Source organism: Gossypium raimondii, chromosome 1, assembly GCF_025698545.1.
Source record: "Gossypium raimondii isolate GPD5lz chromosome 1, ASM2569854v1, whole genome shotgun sequence".
In the NCBI taxonomy this organism is placed as follows: Eukaryota; Viridiplantae; Streptophyta; class Magnoliopsida; order Malvales; family Malvaceae; genus Gossypium; species Gossypium raimondii.
The window spans coordinates 928,439-948,207 of record NC_068565.1 but is presented as its reverse complement, the minus strand read 5'-3'; the positions used below and the strand labels follow the sequence as shown (position 1 = coordinate 948,207).

General features: G+C 32.7%; 3 protein-coding genes across 5 annotated transcripts; 2 read left to right on the top strand and 1 right to left on the bottom strand.

The window, feature by feature from the left end:
- Window positions 1-2,726: 2,726 nt before the first annotated feature.
- LOC105773752 (glutamate--tRNA ligase, chloroplastic/mitochondrial) lies at window positions 2,727-7,808 on the bottom strand. Its single transcript, XM_012595852.2, has 13 exons — window positions 7,548-7,808; window positions 7,332-7,450; window positions 7,073-7,194; window positions 6,609-6,791; window positions 6,283-6,401; window positions 6,127-6,175; window positions 5,906-6,007; window positions 5,654-5,756; window positions 5,225-5,288; window positions 4,694-4,808; window positions 4,507-4,607; window positions 3,720-3,876; window positions 2,727-3,251 (listed from the first exon to the last, which is right to left on the bottom strand). Exons 1-13 carry the CDS (start codon window positions 7,763-7,765, stop codon window positions 3,021-3,023), a joined length of 1,683 nt encoding a protein of 560 aa, XP_012451306.1. The 5' UTR covers window positions 7,766-7,808; the 3' UTR covers window positions 2,727-3,020.
- Window positions 7,809-9,713: 1,905 nt separating this feature from the next.
- LOC105773759 (uncharacterized) lies at window positions 9,714-13,607 on the top strand. 2 transcript variants are annotated; one of them, XM_052629047.1, is made up of 4 exons: window positions 9,714-10,135; window positions 11,106-11,737; window positions 12,374-12,572; window positions 13,351-13,607. In XM_052629047.1, exons 1-4 carry the CDS (start codon window positions 9,871-9,873, stop codon window positions 13,392-13,394), a joined length of 1,140 nt encoding a protein of 379 aa, XP_052485007.1. In that variant the 5' UTR covers window positions 9,714-9,870; the 3' UTR covers window positions 13,395-13,607. The 2 variants fall into 2 exon arrangements, with proteins under 2 accessions (XP_052485007.1, XP_052484998.1); XM_052629038.1 differs by having other exon boundaries at window positions 12,374-12,575; window positions 13,354-13,607.
- A 1,257-nt stretch (window positions 13,608-14,864) lies between these two features.
- LOC105773718 (monosaccharide-sensing protein 2) lies at window positions 14,865-19,510 on the top strand. 2 transcript variants are annotated; one of them, XM_052629032.1, is made up of 6 exons: window positions 14,865-15,242; window positions 15,398-15,481; window positions 16,440-17,006; window positions 17,225-18,165; window positions 18,523-18,710; window positions 18,809-19,510. In XM_052629032.1, exons 1-6 carry the CDS (start codon window positions 15,176-15,178, stop codon window positions 19,236-19,238), a joined length of 2,277 nt encoding a protein of 758 aa, XP_052484992.1. In that variant the 5' UTR covers window positions 14,865-15,175; the 3' UTR covers window positions 19,239-19,510. The 2 variants fall into 2 exon arrangements, with proteins under 2 accessions (XP_052484992.1, XP_012451267.1); XM_012595813.2 differs by having other exon boundaries at window positions 14,866-15,242; window positions 15,369-15,481.
- Window positions 19,511-19,769: the final 259 nt, after the last annotated feature.

The window sequence follows — 19,769 nt, the reverse complement described above, 5'->3', positions numbered from 1 at the left end:
TTTTATCAATGTGACCCTTGTTCTTCTCTTGAGTTGAATTTGGCCATTAGCCTTTAAAAAAAAGTCGAATCGTTTTTTTTTTAACGTGACATAGTAAAATTTTTAATGATGTTGGCTTGACAACTCGGGTAACCGTTCACGTATACTTTATGTTGGCATTACTCTATTTATCTTATATGTTATGTTAACAAATAATTTAAATATAGTTAAATGGTCAAATTGGAATCCAACCTTTCAGGGATTACTTACATAATGGTCCAACCTTTCAAAATGGTCATATAATGGCATAATTTTTACAAAAAGTGCTTAAATGAAGGAATTACCATTTAATATGATCAAATAAGGGTCAGACTTTTTTAAAAGTGCTCAAATAAGGTATTCTCAAATGTTATATATCGTGTTTCAAATAATATTTTATTATTTTATTTTATTTTCAAGCAATATTTGATTCATATATTGTGTTTATTCTAAACTCATCAACAATCAACTAATTTTTACTCCAAATTGGGCTTGAAATGCGTGAAAACTCTTGTATAAGGTTTTTTTTTTTTTGAAAGTTAGGCTCCTATATGACCATTTCAAAATATTTGACTATTATGTGAGCAACTCTTAAAATGTTTGACCTTAGTTTGAACGTTTAACCTCTAAAATTACGAAAGTATTAAAAATAATACAAAAATTTATAAAATTTTAAACAAGTTTGCATAAAGTACACATGGATTGTCATACGACTACCATGTTTAAAAATTTAATATCTTAGTCAATATTTCATTAAAAACAACCATTCGATTCATTCTAAAAGTTAAAATCAAATTTGATTCTTTTTAAAAAATTGAATTGTAAAAAATATAAATATTAATAACTAAAATTTTCATTATGTGAATATAAATAATAGCCATAAGTCTAATTACTAGTACCATAACCTCTAGAGTGACAAATTTAAATATTATTTTTAGACAAATCTAATTACTAATATAATAACCACACCTTTTATTCGACCCTAAGAATTTTTTTAAATAAAAAATATCCTTAGAAAATTATAATAATTAATATAACAACAGGTATAATTACTAATATTAAACTTACGACTCAAATACTTATTAAAATAAAATACAAGTGACAAGATAGGAGGATCCATGAGGGTGAAGGCCGCAGCCTATCATGGATCCCCAATAAACAAGATACTGGACTGAGGTCGCAACCGGGTCTAGCCTCCACGGTACGGTATAAACTGTACAAGAAGAATCCATATAGAAGTTTACTTCCTCTGTTTGATATTGATTTGAATAAAGTGTTTCAATCTTACTGCATTACTTCTATTTTATAAGACGTAGTCTATACTCTTTGTAATCATTCGAATTCGACATAGTTAATTTTCTTCTCCTCTGCTTGTGATTTTTTTCCGAAAGGGTTTTCACGTAAAATCTGTGTGTTTTATTTTTTTCCTTTTACTTTCAATATATTGTCATTATCGACATTCTATTTTAACAACTAATCTTATAGGGTATTCACCCCTTGAACAAATAAAGTCTATCTTTATTATGATGACAGTTTGTTTGGTAAGAAAAAGGACGGAATTCTAATACTAGAAAATGTTTAAAAAACAATGTAAGGCCATGTTGACATGTCTCACTTAGATATGGTAATTTTTAACTTTTTTAGGGTAAATTATATTAGTAAGTTTAAGTTTTTGGTCACTCTAACTTAAAAAAGTTACAAAATAATTATTAAATTATTTGAAAGTTTTAATGTATGTCACCAAACTATTAAAATCGTTGTTGTATAACATTTTCTATTTGTACTACTTCCACTGATCGAAAGCTATCATTCTCGTTCTATTTTATGATTCAATTTTTCTTCATAAAACATCTTTGAAAGTTACGAATCTGTGAACCAAAATCCAAACAATTTTCTTCTCTTATCTTTGGCATTGACCCTCAAATCGACTTGGATCTAAAATATGTTCTTCTACTCATAAATAGGCATTGATCCATTGTACTAATTGTCGAATTATTGCTTGAAGCTTGCTAGTCGAACTTAAAGAAAAACTTAACAATCCAGTGATTTCAATAAAAGCTTTCAACTAATTCATTGACTTAAATGGAAATTTTTTAATATTCCAGTGACCATTTTGTAAAATTTTAAAATTCAATGATCTAAACGCAACTTATTACTAGTTTAGTGACATCGAGTAGAGTTTATCATTTTTTTAAGTAACATTACATATCCAAATTAGTATTTTTTTTTCGATTTTTTTCATGTACAATATTTTACAGAAAATGATATTAGAAAATGGATTGATTTTCTAAAAATTGATACTTTTATGTTTAAACGATTATAAGTAAAATATTTTTACTATTTGATAAAATTTACTGAAATAATTTTTAGAAAGCAGATATCAATTAAACAATCACAATACCAATTGGAAAAGGATTTTTCTTTCGTAATTGATTTAGAAAATAATATTTAATTATTAATTAATTAAATCGATAAATAACATTAATCTTTTATAATAATCTAAAAAACTAAATTTAATTCTTGCCATTACATCGCCAACATAAAAATAAGCTGCTCAATGATTTCAGTCATATATACGTAACATATAAGCAAACAAAATTCAACGTTTCAAGTTCATGGTTTAACCAACAACTAAACTAACTTTTCAAATTTTGTAAAGTATGAGAATCAAATTCTAATAAATTAAAGTTAAGGGGCTAATTTCTCAATTTCCGTAAAGCGGATGATGCGGTTCATAATTAGGCCTCTCTACTCAATAGAGGAAAAATACCATAATGTCCCCAAAGGAAAGTTAATTCCGGGCAGCTTTGAAACATTTCCACATGATTCAAAAGTATAGACGTTTTAACACTAACTAAATGTTCATCACATTCATAAACACCAAACCATTATTACACTAAACTACATCTCATCAATGACTTCAACAACACAAAAAAAGATAAGCAATTATTATATTGCCAAAAAAAAACCTTTAAATGAACCTGTCACTTCTTTTTTTCTTTTCAATTTGATATGGTAGCCGCCGATTCCAAAGCAGGGTGATCCTGGTTGAGCGCTTCCCAATCGAGTTGTCTCAATATTCCAAACCTTTCTTTCAAAGTCACGAACCCAGCTTGAGGCGAGACAATGCCATGGTTTCCAGCTTTATAGATTAGGATTACACTAGAACCCATATCAGGGCCATGGAGTTTTCCTGTTAATAAAACCCTCAGGGGCATGAACAATGACTTCCCCTGCCATGAGAGTTACAGCCTCGGACATGTAAGTCTAGTACCATGCATGGATTATAATTTGAAGTATGGATGTAAATGAGACATCTTTATTCGCAAATTATTAGGGTTCAGCTTGAAGAAAGCTTAAATCCAGCTAGCCATTCTCATCGAACAACCAGATTCAAGTATCCTGATAATTGACTCGAGTAACTCGTGAGTCCAATCAATCTTTTTTATTTTTAGTAAGTACTGAAAAAATTCAAATTTAACTTCAGCTCAAACACAAATAATTGAGCTTGAAATTGAGTTAGGAATCGAGCTCAAGCTTTAAAGGTGAAAATAAAGCTCAAGCCCAAGCCAAGCTTCAAGCATCGAATTCTGAGTCAAGCTCAAGCTAGAGCTCAACTCGATTATACCCCTAATTCCAAGTAGGCCAAGAAAAGGAAAATTCAAGATCCCATAAAGGCATGTATGAGATTAGAAGCTCACCTTGCGCTTCAGTGTTTTGCCAAAGCCCTTTACCCATTTCTGCCAGCCAGCAAGGCCTTCTTCCAATGCACCAAAGAGTTCACCACTATCATAGGCAGCTAATAGGTGGGCAGAAACTTCAGAAAGCTTATCTTCGACAATGGGTCTACCTTCAGGGCTGCAGAGACAAAAACTTAAACGACATAATGATAGGATTCTTTGACATAAACCAAACCCCAGATCTTGCAACCTATTGTAACAGCTGTAGAATTTGCCTATTATCTAAGTTACTTGGACTTGAGTATGACTATCGTATATGGGCATGTGGGCAATGTGGGTATGTTCAATCTTTTTGAAGTATTTCCATGAAGTTAGAGGATCGTACTTCCGTACCCATATTCAGTTATGCATTGGACATGGATACTTGTTGGAGCAGTATAGGATATTATGGTATTTTTCAGATTCTAAACACCCCAAAGTCCAAAATTTGTGACAGGATATATTGATCTGTTAGCAGTTAGCGCTAAATAAAACCAGTGAATTGAACATTGGAGAAAGCATAAGCATAACTTCAAAGCACGGTTCTCAATTTCTAGTGGTCTACACACTACTTCAAAGCACTTCCACTATTATTATCCATAAATTGAATATAGTACTAATATCTACACTTAAGGCTGTCCTGACATTTGAGACTGGTTAGAATGCACAAGCACAACCAAAATTCCATTATAAACAATTATCAAAGTTGGAAAACATACTGAATTATGTAATAAAGAACAGAACTTAAGGGTAAGAATTTGATAATCACCTCGTCAAAGTAGCATGTACAGGGTAAGACAGCAAGCTAGAGAGTGCTGTATCCGAATCAGTTACCAAGTCGATCCCATCCTTAAGCAGCTGAACTGCATCCTGTTTGTACATATTTACATACCATTATTTATCATAATCTACAGCAAAAATAGAATACTTCCAAATTGTGTTAAAAGGAAACATACCTCTACAAATGGCCCTTCTGACTCAGTGAGAAGCCCAGTACTCTTCCAGCGCTCACCAATAAGCTGGGACAACTCCTCAAAGGGAATCGCTCTTAAGTGCTGACCATTCATCCACCTTTAGTTTACAAGGAAGAAATAAATTAGAAAACAATATAAATGTGGCAACTTCTAGCAGACAAGAAACAGATAATTCTAGTTTTAGTTCTTGTATAGAGCTGTAAGCTAAAGTCACAGAAAATTGTAAAATTCATTGGAGTTATCACTTGATCAAGCTTAGAACTTGCATATATAAATAACCAAGAATTCTCCCCCAAAGTAACAAAAACGAAAAAGAAATGGAACTTCAAAGTCCAATGAGCAAGGATCCCACTAACAAACCAAGGATAAACTACCCCTAAGAACCAACCAAACAACCTAATAATAGGTACAATGTCACTTCCTCAAAGAACAAGAGTACAAGATGGATAAATTACAGTATTACATGGAAAATATGACCATAAAGCCTACAGTATCAAAGCATAGAGAAGTCACCTTAACTTGGTAGAGTCAAAAACAGCACCACTTTTGTTAACGCGACCAATTGAGAATTTTTCAACTGTGAATTGCATAAAAAAGTATTCAAATGATAATTAGTCAAATTACAATCATCCAAATATTATCTGTCAAAGCTGATTATAATTTTCCCTTTTCTCATTCTATTTCTTATGCTCTCTTTTCATAGATGGGGAGGAGGGATGATAGGTTGGTTAGGGCTTAGGGTGGGTTTGGATGGGCGATTGAGTGCGGTGCAATGCGGTGCGTTTAGTTTACTTTTTGTCTCACGCTACAGTATCGCTATAGTGTCTAATCTCACCGCCACCGCTGTTTTTACACTAACCGCAGGTAAACACACCGCCTATCCAAACTCACTCTTAGAATAGAGGTGCATATGGATCAAATGAAGTCAAAGGAAAAACTAACCAAGTTGATCAATGGTGAAAAATTCATTTTCAGTTCCATCACCCCAACCTAGAAGTGCCAAGTAATTCACCATCGCCTGAGGCAGATACCCCATATCTCTATACTGGAACAGGGTAATTTTGTTAAACATGGGAAGTTTCAATCCTCAATTTAAAAAGATAAATTTGTAGAACCCATGGAAATTAGAGGAGATAATACAATTATTTTGTTACATTTGCCACGAAACAAGGTAGAATGAAGATAACTACCTACCTGACCAACTGAAGTTGCACCATGGCGTTTTGACAATTTGCTCCTATCAGGTGCAAGAATCAATGAAACGTGGGCAAAGGAAGGCATTGGGAATCCCAGAGCCTGTGGCAAAATAATTTTTAAATCCAAAGATCAGCTTCCTCATTTGGTTGAAAGAAATCAGAAACTCTAAAAGTCATCAAATGGTAACAAAAAAGATAATAGATGCCTTTTAAAATCACCTTGTAAATCAAGGCTTGCCTTAGAGTATTAGGTAAATGCTCTTCCGCTCTGAAATGCCAGTATATGAGAGTGAGAGAAGAAATGACCCAAAAAACACGAACAAAACACATACTAGATCTAGCAAAATGGTAAAATAATTAGACTTTCCCCATTACCTTATAACATGTGAAATAGCCATGGTAGCATCATCGACTGTAACACAAAAGTTGTAAACAGGTTGACCATTGCTCCTCATTATAACAAAATCCCCAAGTGTGTCCAATTTCCAGCTAACCTTCATGACACTATCAAACAAAATTAGTGCCTATAAAAGAAAATTACAGTTATGTCTTATACATCCTGTTGTTACTAGTTTAGGGACCACTGAAACTTAAACGTGATGATACTTTGAGCCAAAAATCCTCAAATTAACAGACAACAATTTGCAGTTTGCTGATCACAAGGCTGTTAAGGGAGAAATACTTCAATCAATTGAACTTACTTCGCCTCGAATAAGGTCATTAATTTTCAAGCTCCCTTCCTTGGGAACTCGAAATCGATATGTATATGGGGTTCCCTTTGCTAGCTCTTCTTCTACTTCTCCATCTGCTGCAGTAGCCCACTTCCCCGAGTATACAGGAGGAAGTTTCTTTAGCTCTGCAATTTCCTTCATTTTCTCAAGTTCCTATAGGATTACGAAAGAACTCATAAGTCGAGTGCTAAAACCGATCATACTTCAAAATATAGAATCATAGTTCTATTGGATCAAAGGTTATATTTTCCTGGACACAAAGTTTACATTCTTGTCTCCAAAGGAATAGTTTTCTTCCAATTTCAACATGCAATCAGATGAAACCAAAGAAGAAAAGGCAATTCAAAAGTTCAAATATCTCCCATTTGAAATGTCATACTACTAACTTAGGACCAAATTCATGTAATGTAACCTTTATAGTCGAAATCGGTTACCTCATTGGAACAGAAACAACGATAAACATGACCAGATTCTAAGAGCTTCTCAGCATATTGTTTGTACATAGCATTTCTTTCAGATTGTCGATAAGGACCATAGTCCCCACCCACACCAGGGCCTACAATGCAAGAGAGAGAACCAATTAACGCTAAAAGTGAAAAGCACAATGGCAACATACATGTGAAATTGAAGCAATAAATTTCAAATCAAATTAACTAAAACAGAAAGACAATGATAAGCACGTATAAACAGTACCTTCATCCCAGTCAAGACCAAGCCAAGCTAAATCTCGAAGCACAGCCTCCTCCGATTCCCGCGTCGACCTCTCCAAATCAGTATCCTCGATTCTCAGCACAAATTTTCCCCCTTTCGATCTTAAGACAAAAAAAAAAAAAAAGAAACAGAAATCAACAAAATTGACAAAGTTTTACACCGGAAAATAATATACTACATGCAAAATAAGAGAAAAACCTAGCGAATAAGTAGTTGAAGAGAGCAGTTCGGGCTCCGCCGACGTGGAGATTGCCGGTCGGAGAAGGAGCGAAACGGACTCTGACCGGTGCATCACTGTCAATTGAAGCGCGCACAGAGAAATTTCGACGAAAATGGCGCCGGAAAATGAACGGAGGAGCGAATTCAGGGATTACTCTGATTCTCATCCATGGCGTCCCTGCAACGAGTGCCGCCATTTTTGAAAGGAAAAATGGAGATGAATAGAAACTAAAAAAAATAGTAGGATAGGACTTAGGATAGGAGTCTGATATAATTAAGCTGGTGTTTACAGGCTTGCACTTTCAGCCGTTGATTAAGTCTATTTCATGATAGATGAACGGCTACGATAAATTAACCGGGTGATTTTTTTTTTGACCATCAATTAAGCGGGTGAATTTAATAAAGTGAATTTTTTTTTCAACTTTTGAATAAATATATATACGATGATCGTGACCGTCCACCTAGTCACTATACTTCCCGTCTACGATCACGATTTCCTTGCTTAAGAATTAGGATTTAAAAGGATGGTTTAACAGTCAATTCAACCCTTTTTACTTTATAAATTTGACAAATTAATTTTTTTATCTTAATTCGTGATTATTATATTTTACGAAAATTAAAAAATTAATTCAATTATTACTGGGTAAACTATATAAATAGTCACTTGACTTATCAATTTTTTATTTATAGTCCAAAACTGTTAAAATGCTAACAGTTTGCTTGACTCATTAGTTTACTCGATGACATGTATTTTGGTTAAAAAATACATGTCATGAGTAAACAAACTCTTATCATTTTAATGGTTTACGATTTTAGACTAAAAAAATAAATTGATAAGCCTAATAAGAAACTTTCTAATAGTCGGGTGATCATTTATGTAGTTTACCCATTAATAAAATATAAAAATTATGTTTAAGTAATAAATGTAGATTGTTATGAAATTTAATTTAAATATTATAAATTGTGTTAAAAAAGAATAATGAGAGTAACTTTAAATAAAAATTATATTAAAATTATATTTTGAGTCGATGACTCTAATATATAACTTTTGCACGTTAATTTTAATTTCTATTAAACCCATTATTAAATAAAAATAATTATTAACATATCCATCTACACATATTTAGTCTATAAATTATTTAATAAATAAAGCTCAATAAACCTTAATTAAAGTAAATCACCTTTGATTTGAACTAACATTTTATGATAATAAAATGTCATCTAATTAAACATATAACTTCACTTTTGTTAAACAATGACTTAATTATATGTTTAATTATCATCTGATTTACTAATAGTATTTTGAATTACATGCATCAAATATAAATTCATAATATCATGTATATAAATTATCATGCAAGTAAAAAGTAATGATGTTAGAACCAAATTAGATTAATCGCGTAAATAAAAATAATTGATCTTATCAATTTGATAGGTATAACAGTAAACGGTAAAAAACTAAGAATTATGATACAAAAAGTAGTTTAATCGGTTGAACTAGTTTATGATTTTCTAAAATATTATTTATTATTGGTTCCATTTTGCTATTACTCGTTGTACTTGGCAAAAGTTGTGAATTTAATTTCTATACTTTTATTTGGTCATTTTAGTCTTTATACTTTTTAGTTTTTAAAATTTTAGTCCTCACTAAACAATAATAGTTAAATTCATTAAGTAAAGTTCAGCTATTTTCAAAATTTGATGTGCCAAATATATTATCATATTTGCAATGTCATGTTAGCTTATTATTTCTAAATATTACTCACTAAAAATCTAATTAATGGATTAAATTGTGTTAAGACCTAATTTCAAAATTCAAAAGTATAGGGACTTAGAGTAATTCAATTGGAGAAAATAGACTAAATCTATAACTATATGAATAGTACATGACTAGTAAATAAATTAAACTAAACATATTTAACTGCTACTATTTGGGTCAATACTAAAATTTCAAAATTTGAAAAGGAAATGGACTAAAATTGACCAATTCGAAAAGTACAAGGACTAATAGAAAAATTTAACCTTTATTATTTAACTATTGTTGAATGGAAGCCAATGATTGGGCTGCTTTACTATTGGGCTAATATTAAAGGAAAATAATGGCCTATAAAAACTTATCCCATAATGCAACCTCAGCTTTAATTTTTCAGTTATTAGCCCAGGTCCCTATATGTATTAATCGCAATGGCTGAGATTTCTTATCATCCTTTTGAACTTGGAAGCCATTGATGCTCTAAGACTGAGCTGAAGATAAGGTAATAATAAAAGGGTTCATCAATCAAGGATCATCAGAAGGTTGAAAATGGCATTATCAGCACCAAGCACTTTAATATCTCATAACAGAGCCGTTAATTGCTTAGCTTTCTCGTTGCCAAAGCTTGGGAATTTAGCAGTAAATCATCAGCAACTCCATTCAAGGGTCAATTTTCATTCATTTTCGGACCCTCCGTACGTTCATCAGTGTAGAAATGGTGGAAAATTTCAGCCATCTTGCTTAGCGAAGACTGTTGTTTCTGATGTTGGGGTTCACAACTCCGATTTCACCACAGATGCTGCTGCTGATGATAGTAAGTTTGTTGTCTATTTGTTCCTTTTATTTATTGTCTTTGATTATTTTTATGTTTAATTTAATGTATGACCCCATCAAAATGAAACCCAGTTTAGAAACTTTGCTCGTTTTTTTTCTCCTTTTGGTTCCCTTTTTCTATTGAACAAGTTGATTATTTCAATCACTTATTTTAAGTATTAGTTGGAACTTGGAAGCTATGTTATAAGTGTCGGATATAATTAGCTCAGGCGGTGGGGCATTTCCGTAAAATGTCATGAAGTCGAGTTCAACCATGTACGAATTCTTTAATTTGCCATGGTTTCTCCTGTTCTGGCATTCGAGACGTTCCACTTCGTGGACTCGTCAAGATTCTCGATAGAGTGGAGAGACAATTTTTATCAGGGACGATACCATACTTATTGAGGTTGGACACTCAACAAAAAAGGCGAGCTCAAGTGGTAGCATTCTCCTCCATGAGCATATAGGCCATTGGCTCGAGTCCAACCGTGCACAAACTCTTTAGTTTTCACAATTTTATCTGTTTAGGCACTATGAGGTGTTCTGTTAACCCCCAAGGGTTTTGGTAGAGTCAGGGGATAAAACTTTGGTTGGAGAAACTACCGGATTTGTTGAGGGTCTTACTGACCCCTCAACCGTGTCCGACATGAGTATTTATCCAATATGGTAATGGCTTCTTTCCCTAAGTTTTTCGTATTCTTGGAGGATTCTTGAAGCTGAGCTTTCCTCCATTACCATCCAATAGAAATGATGGAAAGAAAATTAATGAACAGGGTCTCAACTCTATGATTAAAGGATTATATATTATGCCTATGTCCGAATATGTATCAGGTGTAGGTGTCATATATGAATACTCCAAGAAAAATGAAGACTCGGAGCAATTTAGGCCAGAAGACACAATGAATGTAATGTCAGTGTTGTAGATTGTAAATTGTGAGCGAAAAATTGATATTGTTCTTTCATTTGTGAAGCTTGGTCAGAATTTGCCAAGAATGTATCAGGTGAATGGGATGGATTTGGAGCTGATTTCACTATTGAAGGGAAACCAATTGAACTTCCTGAATCTGTAGTACCTGAAGCTTACAGGGAATGGGAAGTCAAGGTTTATGATTGGCAAACTCAATGCCCTACCCTTGCTGAACCAGTGGAGAACACCATGACTTACAAAACTATAAAACTACTCCCCACCGTTGGATGTGAAGCCGATGCTGCAACACGATATAGCATCGAAGAGAAGAACATCGGGGGTGTGGACAATGAAGTTTCTGCCTTTGCATATCATTCTAGTGGATGTTACACTGCTATCTGGTCAGTTGCAGATAAAAATCTGTTGGAGTTGGAGCATTGCTTGATTAATCCTCGAGATAGGGAGTCTCGTGTGAGGATTATTCAGGTTGTTCGAGTCGATGGTACGAAGTTCGTGTTACAAAATGTTAGGGTCTTTTGCGAACAATGGTATGGTCCATTTAGGAATGGTGATCAACTTGGTGGATGTGCTATTCGTGATTCTGCATTTGCCTCAACAGCTGCTACAAATGCCTCTGATGTTGGTGGTGTATGGAAAGGGTCTAATGCTGCTGCCAGTTTTGATAGTTCTGGTGATGTGAGTGTAAACATTTCCTTCACTTTTTAAGCTTTTTTTTTTTTTTTTGATTTTTTAGATTCAAATTGTGCTTTTAATATCCTTTCGTTTTATCTATAACCTTGTTGGATGTGAGCGTTAGGTACGTGTATGTCTTGGAAGATTATAGCCTTATGCCCGTATCAGAATGTGCATTGGGTACGGGTTTTGAACATGAATGCTAAATAGATGAGTGAATATTAGCTTGGCATTCTCCCTTTATTCGGAACTCCCTTTATTCGAAACTAAGTAATGATGAGTGAATATTAAATAGATGATTTTCTAAGAATTATAGCTTCAGAACAGTTTTTTTAGACATCGTCACCAAGAGAAGTTTATTGTGGATATACCTACGGGGTATGTTACTCGGATTTGAGTATAATTGCTGTATAAAGTTATATGTCCAATATGGTTATGTTCAACTTTTTCTTCAAACTTTTTTTATTTATTGAAAGGGTTCCTAGAGGTCATATCTTTATCTTATCATATGCACGTGCGGATATGCATCTATATAAGTATTTCAAAAATAATGGAGAGTCAGAATAACATATACAAGATTTTGACGAACAAATTGTTGTATGTCATTGTTAATTGTGAACTTGTTTTTAAAAACTTCAGAATTTTCTTGAAGAGCTCAAAGCTAACGGGGTAATGAAGTCAATAAGAGATGGAAGCAATCTCATATTGCTCCCTAAACAATTATGGTGCTCCTTAATGGACAGTGGAGGTGAAACTTGCATTGAGGTGGGGTGGCTTTATGATCAAGGATATGCTATTACATCAAGATGTTGCTTCTCAAGAGAGGGGAAGTTGAAAGTAAGTTTTATTTACAACTTATGTATGTGTGTATGCGTTATTATTTTATTCACTGCCAATAAAATAAAAAAATTCTACAAAGAGGTGGAGAATGTTGTCATATGTTCTTAGAAAAATAAAATAATAATTACAATGGGACATGACTGTTACCTAAACCCGCCTGTGAAAATTTTTGTTTCACTAACAATGTATAGAAATAAGATTCAATTTTATGATATATCGTACTTATCAATTGTCAAGAATAGTGCTATCCTACATCAATTGACTCTAGATTGTCTATGGTAAGGGACAAAGTTTGGAATTTAATATTGGGGTTAAAATAAAATTATAAAATTTGAGAGGTCAAAATTAAAAATTTTACTGTAAAAGGACTTGAATTGAATTATGAATAATGGTAAATGATTAAAAGTATTATTCTTTCATTTAAACAAAGGAGATAAAGTCCTATCTACTTTTAGTTATGCTTGTCTATAATTTTATATTCAAGTTGATTGCCCAAGATTGCTTGTGTCTTTATATTCAAGTTGAGTCACTTCACCTATTACTAATTGATTTTATATAGAATATTTAACTTGATATATGGTATCGAGCTTAAAATTTTGTTATTATTATTATTATAATATACTTATTTTACTTTTCAAACTTATCATATGATAAATTTATTATGTCATATGAAATATCAATATATGGTATAAGATAACTTCTTAAACATGACTATGACATGTGAAATGGATATATCGGTCATATTTGTCATAATAATACTCTATTTATTTTGCGGGAAGTTTCTATAGCTCGTGAAACTACAGTTTTGGAAGGTGTATAGCAACAGAGGATTTAAATAAGTCCGTAATTTTATTTACATCTTAGTGAAACTTTAATGACGCATTTACTTACAGATGAAGTTAAATTAAATCTCATAAAAAAATGAAAATGTCTATAAATATTAAATTGTAAAAATCTTTCTTGTTTTGGTTTTGCAAATTTTATTATTTAAAGTAGCCCATGCCGGTTGTTGAAGGTTTATGATACTTTAAAAGGTTCTTGTACTTGTATTTGATATTTGTTTTTTTTATATCATTTGATGTCAAGTCATAGAAAAATCTAGTAATTTTATTTTTAAATATTTATGACTAATGGCGAGTAATCAATTGATTTAATTTAAGAAAAATTGATTTACTTATTTTTTTAGGAATCTAAATCAAACAAACTTCGCTCTAAAATTGAAAAGTCAAAATGAAATCCATTTAAAAGGCATTATTTTTATTTTGAAAATATCAAATTATTAATTTATGTTGTTTATTACTTTTAAGGAGATTTAGACTCCAAATAATTAATAAAAATGAATATTTAAAAAGAAAAAATTTAAAATTATTATAAATTTAAGATTTGAATATAATATGCTAGGGTCTAATTTATTAGTTGTGTTTATTTTTTGGATAATAGGGTTTAGAATTTTAAAAATAAAATATAATACATTTAAAAATTTGGGTGTACAGATATGATTGTATAAAAAACAATAAAACATAAATTATTCAAAACCTTACATAATATTTTTCTTTAGGAAATTGAGTATACTAATTTGTTATTTAAATTTTTCAAAGTTAAAATATGTTTCAAGAATTTATACATTTAATTGTTAAAATCGATAAAATCATTTTATTAAATTCATATTTATTATAATCTTGAATTTTTTAATACATTAATATTAAGTGATATATATATTTTAATTTCAATATCTCATACTAATGAATTTACACTAAGAAAAAATTATTGAAGAGTACTTAGCATGCCAAAGTCACAAGCTTAATCCATATATTTCTTAAATATATGTTTTAATTTCATAATAATAAAAATATAATATTTATGGAAAATTAAAATATATAAAATTACTAAAAATATGAATGAATTTGGATAAATTATTCTTCAAGTTCAAAAGTATGTAGACAATCAATTCTCTGGATTCATTTCAAATATTTTATATTTTTAATTTTCTATCAACTACTCAAAAATATTCAATGTTTCAAAACAGAAACTATCGCATATTATTATACTATTGATCGTTAAAATTACGTCAACATATTACTACTACAATATTTACAAAATAAAATTTAAAGTTTAAATATCAATTAAATCTAAAAAGAAAATTAAAATACAAGTCACCAGTGATAAAATATAGATTAACCCAACTTTATATTTTGATTCAAAATATAATTGTTTATTTTTCTTTAATATCTTAAGAAAACAAAGATACAGTCAATGAGTTAATCCAACACAGCATATTCTTCAACCTCACTCCTCCATTAATTAAACAACTTTCCCATCAAAGTTCTTTTCTTCTTTTCTCTCCACCTTATGATTCAATTTTCTTTTACCCAATCAAAACAAAGGAACTTGAAAAGACTGGGGGAGCTAATTATGCAATTATAATGTTCTCTTTTTTGGTTTGTTTGTTTGTGTTTTTTTACAAAACTTCGATGGAGACCCAAGGAAAGATACTTTTCATTCGGATACGTGCTAGATAAAGAGAGAAGTGTAAAAGAGCAGGTGGCTTAGTTTCAAAAACCCCAATAATAAGCTCTTCTTTTTTTTTTTCTTTGTTGCCAAATGTTTATGGGAATTTGCAGTGAAGAAGCTTTATTGGCCATTTCTATATCTGCTTTTGCTACCATAGGTAATTTGACCCCTTTTTTTAATTTGCTTTTTTTTTTTCTTTTGATGGTTCTGTATGGAATCTTTGATAACTAGCTTGAATCGTTTTTTGATCTTTGATTTGGGTTTTTCGTTGTTTAACTTTCAGGGTACTTGATTTAGTGCTCACTTTTTCAGTAATAATGGGTGGAGCTGTGCTTGTAGCTGTTGCAGCAGCAATTGGTAACTTTTTGCAAGGATGGGATACCGCCACCATTGCAGGTAATTTACTCCTTTTCAGTTCTTCACTAATTTCACCTAGTGGTATAAACTAGATAAAAGTAACGTAGTCCTCTACTAAAAAAAATAACAAGTTAGTCCCTCTATATTTAATTAAAGAGCAAAGTATTAATTAAAGAGCAAAGTAGACTTTTTGTTAAAAAAATTATCTATTTTTGAGCGACAAAATAACCAGAAAATTATTGATAGGTGCTATTTATGCCTTATTCTGACTTCAGTTTTTAGTAGTAGGAACTATAATGTACAAGGACTAATTTATTTTTTTAAGTAGAGAGGACACAATATAATTTGACTCTTAATACTTGTATATCATGTAAATGCCAATAAATAACAGTAGTCAATGCCAATAAATAACAGTGTCAAAGCAACATAGGTTATATACATGTAGTCCAACATTGAAAAGTTCCAACCATTTGGTCTAAAATAATCATTTTATCTAGGTAAAAGTATTATGAATATCCCTATATTAGGAGTTAGATTACATTTTATCCTCTTTACTAAAAAGGATAAATTAATCCTTATATAATAGATCAAATAACAAACTGGTTCTCTTTGTTAAAAATTTCATTCTCTTTTGGTGTTAAAAACTGGTGTGAATAACTAGATAGTTACACGTGATATGTCACGTATACCTCATTCTGACATACATGAACTGGTTTTTAACAGTAGAAATGGATGAAATTTTTTATGAAAAGACTAGTTTGCTCTTTGATTTGATTAATGTATAGGAGTTAATTTGTCCATTTTTTTGAGCAGAGGGGATAAAATGCAATCTTAATCCTAGTACAACGACCTCTATGCTACTTTTACCTTTTTATCTATCAAATATCTATGGCAAACTTCATTTTATGATTAAATTTGGATTATATATATATACAATACATATATATATACACACGTTATATATATACCCTCTTTGTCATTTTCTTTTTTTCTGTAGGTGCTGTTTTATATGTTAAGAGAGAGTTCAAATTGGAAAGTGAACCAACTATAGAAGGCTTGATTATTGCAATGTCTCTTATTGGAGCCACCTGCATTACTACATGCTCAGGATACATATCGGATTGGCTCGGCCGCCGGCCATTGCTAATAATCTCATCGGTCTTTTACTTTCTTAGCGGTATCGTAATGATATGGTCTCCTAATGTTTATATCCTACTTCTGGGAAGACTTATGGATGGCTTTGGAGTTGGTTTGGCTGTTACACTGGTCCCGGTTTATATATCTGAGACAGCACCACCAGAAATAAGGGGGTTGTTGAATACCCTTCCAGAGTTTACTGGTTCCATTGGAATGTTTCTTTCGTATTGCATGGTTTTTGGAATGTCGTTATCGACAATACCGAATTGGCGATTGATGCTTGGAGTTCTTTCTATTCCTTCCCTTGTATATTTTGCATTAACTGTGTTCTTCTTGCCTGAGTCACCGAGATGGTTAGTAAGTAAAGGGCGAATGTGTGAGGCGATAAAGGTTTTGCAGAGGCTCCGTGACAGGGAAGACGTTACCGGTTAGTTCATCCGCATTCACTCTTTCAAGTTTTCATTTTTTTCGGTATGCACATTGTACTTGCCACCTGTATTGTGTTTGTGTTTGTGGTCTGTTCATGTGTGCTTGCCAGAACTCAAAAAAATAGGTATTTGTCGAAAGAATATGTGCTCTTTTTATCTATTTGATGAATGATGATGCACATATTGTAGATGGTACTGATAGTATTTAGATAAACAGCTGAGATGGCTTTGCTAGTTGAGGGGCTCGGTGTTGGAGGTGAAACATCGATAGAGGAGTACATAATTGGTCCAGCCAATGAAGACATTGAAGACCCTGATATATCGGCTGATAGAGATCAAATCAAGCTATATGGACCAGAACCAGGTCTTTCATGGGTAGCCAAACCGGTTACTGGACGTAGTACCCTTGGTCTTGTGTCTCAGCATGGAAGCATAGCTAGCCGGAGTGCCCTTGTTCCTGTGGATCCTGTTGTCACTCTCTTTGGAAATATCCATGAGAAGCTTCCCGAAACAGGAAGCATGCAAAGCATTCTGTTTCCACACTTTGGCAGCATGTTCAGTGTGGGAGGTAATCAAGCTAGACATGAAGAGTGGGAGGACGATGAGAGTGTCATTAGAGAGGGTGAGGACTACCTGTCTGATGCTGCTGCTGGTGATTCTGATGACAACTTGCATAGTCCTTTGATTTCTCGGCAGACAACCACTGTGGAGACAGGCATTGTTCCACCTGCACAAGGAAGCTTTGCAAACTTGAGACTAATTAGTTTAATGCAAGGAAATGATGGAGAACTGGTTGGTAGCACAGGGATCGGTGGTGGTTGGCAACTGGTTTGGAAATGGTCCAAAAAAGAAGGCCAAGAAAAAGAAGAGGGATTTAAAAGAATTTATTTGCGCCAAGAGGGTGCCCCTGGATCTATACGTGGATCACTAGTTTCTTTGTCTGGTGCTGTTGCCCCTTCGGACAGCAAGTATGTCAAGGCTGTTGCTTTAGTGAGTCAGCCGGCTCTTTATTCCAAGGAGCTTATGAAGGAGCATCCGGTTGGACCAGCTATGATCCATCCAACTGAAACTGTGCAGGGTCCAAGTTGGAGTGATCTCTTTGATCCCGGAGTCAAGCATGCTTTACTGGTGGGGGTGGGAATTCAAGTACTTCAGCAGGTATGTCGAAAACCTTACCATAATCTGCTTGTTCCATTTCCAGAAACAGTTCGTATAACCTTTCCAGCTTGTGCTTGCTGAATTATGAAGTATTTTTATAAAGTTCTTGTTTCTCATCTTAAAATCATTTCCTTATGGCTGCATTACTGCCTGCTTTACTGTTTTCAAAGAATAATACTGTTACGGTATAGGGTTTTTGCTTTACTGTTCGAAGAGTAGGCCTTCTTGATTTTTCGACCGAACTCCTGCGATCTCTTATTACCCTCTGTTGAAGCTGATGCGCTAATGTGATTGGGGTATAGTACTGTTGCAAAGTTATTTTCCTACTATTGATGATCCTTCGTTTTCCAAATGCAGTTCTTGGGTATAAAAGGTGTTCTGTACTACACTCCGCAAATTCTAGAGCAGGCCGGGGTCGGATTTCTTCTTTCCAACATGGGAATCAGTTCAGCTTCTGCGTCACTGCTTATAAGCGGTATTACAATTTTGTTGATGCTTCCAAGTATAGCTGTTGCAATGCGGCTTATGGATGTTGCTGGTCGAAGGTAGATTGATTTTTTTTTTCCGTGTATTTGGAGTATCATATATCCGAGTTCATGCTGAAGCTCTATCAACGTTTGTTCTTTGCTTCCTGTGCATGCAGGAGTTTGCTACTCACTACAGTCCCACTCCTGATAATATCTCTCCTTGTATTAGTCATCGGAACCATCGTTAAAATGGGGAACGTCACGAATGCCGCATTATCAACCATTAGTGTCGTGCTCTGCTTCTTTTTCTTTGTTATGGGGTTTGGTCCAATCCCAAACATACTCTGCACCGAGATCTTCCCAACGCGTGTTCGTGGCATTTGCATTGCTGTATGCTTTCTTATCTCCTGGATTTGCAACATCATTGTCACATATTCACTCCCCGTACTGCTCAAATCTATCGGTCTTGCTGGCCTCTTCGGCATGTACGCCGTTGTATGTGCCATATCGTGGGTGTTCGTCTTTCTAAAAGTTCCTGAAACCAAAGGCATGCCTCTTGAAGTCATTATGGATGTCTTCTCTGTTGGTGCAAAAAGAACATCTTGAAGGAATATGTGTTCAAATTTTTTTTATTAGGTGATTGCAAATAGTCTTTTGATTTGATTTAGGTAGAAAAGGAAAAAAAAAATGATAATGATATAAAATTGGTTAAATTCTACTGTTAATCTCTGTGTGGAAGCTGAGTATTTAGTTTTTATATTATAATTTAGTTATTTTTAGTTTTGTATATTTTAAAATTTGATCTTTGAACTTGACAAATGTAAAAATTGTAATAATACATGTAATTTTATAATGTTTTGTATACAATTAAGGTAAAAGACATATGTAGTCGTTCTCAATTTCAAAATTGAACAAATTGGCTTTAAAAATATTGGAGCAATTTAATTACGGTCAATTTCAAAAGTGAGTAATTAAGGATAATTAATCATGGTGTTAATGCCTTTCGCCAATTGTATATATTTTGATTAGTATAGTAACAAATTTAGCTTTTGATGTTAGTTCTTTGTGATGGAAGAATCCATTTATTTTGATTAATTATAGATTAAGTTAATATATTGTGATTAAATTAAGATAATT

What these genes read in the sequence shown, in the direction of transcription:
- LOC105773752 (XM_012595852.2), bottom strand. Translation starts at nt 7,765, where the DNA reads ATGGCGGCACTCGTTGCAGGGACGCCATGGATGAGAATCAGAGTAATC. An exon ending in TTCAACTACTTATTCGCTAG is followed by an intron (nt 7,451 to 7,547) that starts GTTTTTCTCTTA and finishes TTTTGTCTTAAG; the next exon opens with ATCGAAAGGGGGAAAATTTG. An exon ending in GTACATGCTACTTTGACGAG is followed by an intron (nt 3,877 to 4,506) that starts GTGATTATCAAA and finishes TTGTCTCTGCAG; the next exon opens with CCCTGAAGGTAGACCCATTG.
- LOC105773759 (XM_052629047.1), top strand. Translation starts at nt 9,871, where the DNA reads ATGGCATTATCAGCACCAAGCACTTTAATATCTCATAACAGAGCCGTT. An exon ending in AGATGCTGCTGCTGATGATA is followed by an intron (nt 10,136 to 11,105) that starts GTAAGTTTGTTG and finishes TCATTTGTGAAG; the next exon opens with CTTGGTCAGAATTTGCCAAG. An exon ending in AAGAGAGGGGAAGTTGAAAG is followed by an intron (nt 12,573 to 13,350) that starts TAAGTTTTATTT and finishes TTATTTTGCGGG; the next exon opens with AAGTTTCTATAGCTCGTGAA.
- LOC105773718 (XM_052629032.1), top strand. Translation starts at nt 15,176, where the DNA reads ATGTTTATGGGAATTTGCAGTGAAGAAGCTTTATTGGCCATTTCTATA. An exon ending in ATCTGCTTTTGCTACCATAG is followed by an intron (nt 15,243 to 15,397) that starts GTAATTTGACCC and finishes TCACTTTTTCAG; the next exon opens with TAATAATGGGTGGAGCTGTG. An exon ending in GAATTCAAGTACTTCAGCAG is followed by an intron (nt 18,166 to 18,522) that starts GTATGTCGAAAA and finishes TTCCAAATGCAG; the next exon opens with TTCTTGGGTATAAAAGGTGT.